At 41.3% G+C, this 6,577-nt stretch overlaps 1 protein-coding gene across 1 annotated transcript in view; it reads right to left on the bottom strand.

The window, feature by feature from the left end:
* LOC143277576 (multidrug resistance-associated protein 1-like) overlaps positions 1 to 5,656 on the bottom strand; it is a 10,375-nt gene extending 4,719 nt beyond the window's left edge. The window contains exons 1-2 of the mRNA XM_076582455.1: positions 4,835 to 5,656; positions 1,724 to 1,903 (exon numbers count right to left, since the gene is read on the bottom strand). Coding sequence (XP_076438570.1) covers positions 1,724 to 1,903; positions 4,835 to 4,888 — 234 coding nt within the window. The 5' untranslated portion in view covers positions 4,889 to 5,656. The remainder of the gene's footprint in view (positions 1 to 1,723; positions 1,904 to 4,834) is intronic.
* Between the last annotated feature and the right edge of the window lie 921 nt (positions 5,657 to 6,577).

The raw sequence follows: 6,577 nt of genomic DNA, 5'->3' as shown, positions 1-6,577 counted from the left end.
GGAATTATTTGAATTCTCTTCAAAGGTGAGAGATGTCCTTTTGTGCGTTACACAAATGCGTATGTTACATTTCCATCATCATCAGCTTCTTCTTCTTCTTTTCAGTTCAGAAGATTCTGAGTTAGAATTTTGATCTTCTGCTTGCCGTATACACACGAATGGGGTTCAGGCACAAGCAGGTCTGCACATGTGTTGAGCTGGGAGATCGGAAAAATCTACACCTTTTACTCACCTGGCACCGTTACCGAGATTCGAACCCGGGACCCTCAGATTGAAAGTCCAACGCTTTAACCACTCGGCTATTGCGCCCATCGTAAAATAGAATACAACAGAATAAGATTAGATAATATAAGATAATATAACATAAAATGAAATAAAACAAAATAAAATGAAATACAATTTTCGGGTTTTTTTTTTCTGGAGAGAGCAGATGACTACCTTTCTCATAAAAACCAACAAATGCCTTCGATCTACATAGCCCGACGCTCGACTGCTGTCAGAGATTGGCATAAGCTTGCTGTTGGGCCAACAGCAAAGTGAACAAGAGAGGCAAGGCCTTCAAGACTCACTTGTGATACACTTTTTTTTTTTTAAAAAAAAAATCCAAGCTTTTTATGTATTGAGTATAATTTCAAAATGTAATGTTTAAGATGAGAAAGATCAGTTTAAAGCAAATTAAGTCCCCTAGCATTAATTACAGAGTAATTTCCCTTTTTTACACACTCTGCACCAAAACGTTTGCAAAATAAATAAAACTTCCATGCTTTGCAAAAGAAGTTCCTGTTTGAACAAAAAATGGTAATAATGACTGCTCTTGTTGTTGGGTCAGAATATCAGATCAAAGTGCCATGTTTAGAGAATACAAAAAATATAAATATAACAGTAAATGCAGTTTGCATATAATTAGGCTTCATTTTTTTTGTGCCCATTCCAGAGGTGCAATATTGTTTTAAACAAGATGACTGGAAAGAACTGAATTTTTCCTATTTTTATGCCTAATTTGGTGTCAACTGACAAAGTATGTGCAGAGAAAATGTCAATGTTAAAGTTTACCACGGACACACGGACACACAGACACACACACACACACACACACACACACACACACACACAGACAACCGAACACCGGGTTAAAACATAGACTCACTTTGTTTACACAAGTGAGTCAAAAATGTGTGATCAATGGTTCAATTCAATTCAGTTCAAAATACATAATAAATTATTGTCTGCTTCAACCCAGACACTCTGTTTACGCATACCCTGATCCAAACACTCCACTGTTGGCCGCCGTTCTTTCTCTGTCTCTGGACCTTGCAATTGGAATGAACTTTCTCTTTCGCTTCGTCAAGTCTCCACACTCAGCTCTTTCAAGTCTGGCCTTAAAACCCACCTCTTCCCAAAATAGCCTCCCTTGCCTGCCCTTCCTTGTCTTTGGCTTCTACAGTTTTAGAGTTATGCATGCGTGTGAATGATTGGTGCGGAAGCGCTTTGGTTTGTGTCTGCACAAGATTCAGCGCTATATAAATACCATTGTTATTATTTTCTGTTCTGTTCAATTCAGTTCAAAATACATTATATTGTCTGCTTCAACCCAAACAGAAGAACATTAATTTTCTTTTCGGCTCACTCCAAAAATGTTCCAAGCCCAAGCTCACCACACCACCACACCCCTCCCCACCCACACCCAGACCCCCACCCTTCACCCACCCCCCAGGAAACGTACCAGTTTAGTCAGGTTCAGCAGGCTCTCACACACGTGCCCTGGGTGAAGACGCCGGAGAACGTATCGCACGTGCACCAGGCTGGTTAGCCACAGCCAGACACACGGCACGTACACCAACACCGTCTGCCGGAAACACTCGGTCAGCCGCGGGTAGCTGCCATTGGTCCACGTCTCTGCTTCCTGTTGTGACAGGGAAATTTGAAACTTGAAACTTGAAACTTGAAACTTTTTATTTCTTCCCCTGCCATTGGTTTTCACAAATGATGATTTCTAATTAATGATTATAATAAACACAATTATGATAGAAAAAATAATAATACAAATAATGATGATGATAATGATAATATCATTTATTTTCAGTCTAATATCATCATCTTAGATGAATAGACTATAAATGAATAAACGAACGAAGGCCAACAAAAAGGTCTTTTGACAAGGAGTAGTAGGGGTGGGGTGGTGGTGGATAACATTTTTTTTTTAATGCTAACTGATTATATTTCCCATAATGCTCGAACGAATCATAAACACTCAAGATAACCAATGATGTACATCACCGTTACAACATAATATACAAAGAAATGAAACAAACAAACACACAATCAAACAAGAAACAAAAAACAAAACAACAACAACAACAGCAAAACACCAACAACAATAACAACATAACATAGAATTCTTCGAGATTCGACCATCCATTCACAGGTTTTTGTCTCAACGCACCCACGTCTCAGTGCTCAGCTAATGGTCTAATCCTGTCAAAAACAGATTTTTGAGGAAGATCAGTTTCAGTAGCTCAAGGAGGCGTCACTGCGTTTGGACAAATCCATATACGCTACACCACATCTGCCAAGCAGATGCCTGACCAGCAGCGTAACCCAACGCGCTTAGTCAGGCCTTGAAAAAAAAAGTGAATAAATAATAGATAAATACATAAAAAAGGTGAATAAATAATAGATTAAAAAAACAAACAAACAAACAAACAAAAACTACTACTACAACTACTAATAATACGTATGAGGCGCAAAAACTTGATGAAGTCAACTATAAGCGTACATAAATAAATAAATAAATAATAATTATAATATATTAAAAAAAGGTAGTGGTAATAATAATAAATAAATAAATAAATAAATAAATAAATAAGACATTTGAGGAAGAGGAGAAAGAAAGAGGGTGGGAGGAGGATAGGGAGGAGGAGGAGAAGGGGGGCAAGGATAGAGGAGGATAGGGAGGAGAGGCAGAGGATAGAGAGGAGGAGGAGGAGAGAGGATGGGAGGAGGATAGGGAGGAGGAGAAGGGGGGCAAGGGTAGAGGAGGATAGGGAGGAGAGGCAGAGGATAGAGAGGAGGAGGAGGAGAGAGGATGGGAGGAGGAGAGAGGATGGGAGGAGGATAGGGAGGAGGAGAGAGGATGGGAGGAGGAGAAGGGGGCAAGGATAGAGGAGGATAAGGAGGAGAGGCAGAGGATAGAGAGGAGGAGGAGGAGAGAGGATGGGAGGAGGATAGGGAGGAGGAGGAGGGGGGCAAGGATAGAGAGGAGGATAAGGAGGAGAGGCAGAGGATAGAGAGGAGGAGAGAGGATGGGAGGAGGATAGGGAGGAGGAGAAGGGGGGCAAGGATAGAGGAGGATAAGGAGGAGAGGCAGAGGATAGAGAGGAGGAGGAGGAGAGAGGATGGGAGGAGGAGAGAGGATGGGAGGAGGAGGAGGAGGGCAAGGTAGAGGAGGATAAGGAGGAGAGGCAGAGGATAGAGAGGGGGAGGAGCAGGGCAAAGAAGAGGAGGTGGAGGATGGAGAGAAGGAGGAAGACGGCAAAGAAGAGGAGGTGATGAGAGAGAGAGAAGAGAGGAGGGAGAAGGATAGAGAGGAGGGTAGGAGGATAGAGAGGGAGAGGAAGTCGTTCCAGTATTGTTTTCCATACCAAATTTCTTCTTCTTTTTAACCCATTCACCGCCATGGTCGCATTTATTTCGGCACCAGCTAGGTAAAGCATCCATGTCACTGAAATGCAACCAGTTGATGGGCCTTTTGTGCATTAACCTAATGCTCTTAATTTTCAGTGGTAGGATTGGCCATTTTTTTTTTATACACATCACGGGTGGAATCCCCAGCTATTCTTAGACACTATCTTTTCTGTGGTTCCTGCACAAGGTTAATTTGCACTCTAAACTGACTGGCGGTGAAAGGGTTAAACAAAATTCAGCTCGATGTTTCCTTCCACAGAACAGCACCAACACCAACCTGAGACTGTATCAGAGAAGAGTACTTTCCACTCTGCTCCCACGGCTCAGAATGCCGGACAATGACTGGGAATAATCTGACAAAGCTGTCAACCTTCCATACGAGAAAACCTCCGAAGAATCATGCTGCTGCTGTTACTACTACTACTACTGCCACTGCTGCTGCTGCTACTACTACTACTACTACTACCACTACGTTTGCTGCTGCTTTTTCTACTACTACTGCTACTACACAGCAAATTCTTCTGCTATTGCTGTACCTGCTCCGACTACTACTGGCAAAAAAAAAAAAAAAAAAAAAAAAAAAAAAAAAAAAATATATATATATATATATATATATATATATATATATATATATATATGAGAGAAAGAGAGACAGACAGACAGACACAGACACGGACACAGACATAGATATGAAATTCAGTGATGATGCGAACTTCGAGGTTGACATTCCCCCCCCCCCCCCCCCTCTCCTCCACTAAACATTCAGTCAAGGGTTCATCATGATCGTCATGTGTACGAGCAGAAACTAAGAGTAGTGCTTCTACTGTTGCTGCCACTGCAACTGCCACTGCAACCAGTACTGCTGATGGTGATGATGATGATGGTGGTGGTGGTGATGATGATGGTGAATTTGATGATGATGATGATGATGATGAATTTGATGATGATGGTGAATTTGATGATGATGATGATGATGATGGTGAATTTGATGATGATGATGATGGTGAATTTGATGATGATGATGATGATGATGATGATGATGATGATGATGATGATGGTGAATTTGATGATGATGATGATGATGATGATGATGATGATGATGGTGAATTTGATGATGATGATGATGATTACACATGAATTATGTACGTACCCACAGAGGCGTATCGCAGAACAGTACAGCCGACTCATTTGAACTTCCGTGCATTTCGCCGACTTCCAACCACACCCCAAAGTCAACAATACTGCATTGCACCAACACTGACAGTCAAACGCTGACCAAAAGTTACTCTCTTTTTTTTTTCCACCAGCTTTCGGCAAATCACAACTCCTACTGTTCACTTTTCAATTCACATATGTACGATCAGTGTCCTATACGTTGTGGGTGAATGTAACTGGAAGCTTCAGTGAATGACACAGGAAACGAATGATGAGCGTCCAAAGGTAACTCTTAGTAGGCTTTGTCCAGGAAAGCAGCCTGTTGTACAATGACTCCGTGTTTGTGAAAAGCGCTTACAGCTTAATCTCTGGCGGGGGGTAAGCGCTTAAAAATTATCCATACGAATTAAGCAATGTTATCCAAACATATTGCACACAAAAAAAGAAAAGAAAAAAGAAGAAAAAGAAAAGAAGAACTCTACTGTTTGAACATCAATATGTCTGTCATTGATTCAGCCTCAGCTGTAGAGCAGCGAAAAAAAAAAAAATCTTCTACCAGAAAATCACGAAGAAAAATCTTCGCCCTCAACAGCACATATTAACTGTCTGTCGATCCAAGTTTGGAAGATACTATCGCCACACAACAGCGTCCACCAAAAGAAGTAAAAGCGAGGTAAAGCTGAATTTTGTCAACGGACGTGGTAAAGAAAAGTAAATAAACAAATGAATAAATAAATAATCGTCTTGAATATCGCCGAGGCACTTATGAGAGACTAGCAATGTTTTGTGGGCATCTTTTCAAACGTCAGAAAAAAACACACCACCACACAGCATGAACAGCCATGCACAAATGTTGGTTTCCCACGTTACAGATATCTGTGTCAGTGCAGTGTCTTGTCTCTCTCTCTCGTGGTGGGAGATAACTGATTGGGGATTTTGAAACCCCCCGGAGCCGGGTGGGTAGGGGGGATGGGGAGGGGGAGGGGTGGGGGGGAGGACACAAAGAGGTCGACTTCTTCTTTATCTTTGTTGAGTTTTGGGTTTCGATTGGTCGACGACCTCCACGCGTGCAGCACATGTGGACTTTCAGGTTTGGGAGCCAGGCCTGCAAACAGTGGAATTTTAGGCTTGGTGTCTATGCCTACAAGCCAAGGATATTCCTCCCTCTCTCTCTCTCTCTCCTCTCTCTCTCTTGCATTTTGTTGTCGTTGTGTGATCACCATATTGTGTATTTTTGACCTGTTTCTAGGGGCCGGAGGCCTGGAGATTAAAGTTTTTGACTCACTTGTGTAAACAAAGTGAGTCTATGTTTTAACCTGGTGTTCGGTTGTCTCTCTCTCTCTCTCTCTCTCTCTCTCTCTCTCTCTCTGTCTGTCTGTGTCTGTGTGTCTGTGGTAAACTTCAACATTGACATTTTCTCTGCAAATACTTTGTCAGTTGACACCAAATTAGGCATAAAAATAGGAAAAATTCAGTTCTTTCCAGTCATCTTGTTTAAAACAATATTGCACCTCTGGGATGGGCACAAAAAAATTAAAAAAATGAAGCCTAATTATATGCAAACTGCATTTACTGTTATATTTATATTTTTTGTATTCTCTAAACTTGGCACTTTGATCTGATATTCTGATCCAACAACAAGAGCAGTCATTATTATCATTTTCTGTTCAAACAGGAACTTCTTTTGCTAAGCATGGAAGTTATATTTATTTTGCAAACGTTTTGGTGCAGATAGTAA

The sequence above is a fragment of the Babylonia areolata genome, chromosome 34 (genome assembly GCF_041734735.1).
Source record: "Babylonia areolata isolate BAREFJ2019XMU chromosome 34, ASM4173473v1, whole genome shotgun sequence".
Lineage (NCBI taxonomy): Eukaryota > Metazoa > Mollusca > Gastropoda > Neogastropoda > Buccinidae > Babylonia > Babylonia areolata.
Note: the sequence above shows the minus strand (reverse complement) of the source record. Positions and strands in the feature narration are given on the sequence as shown.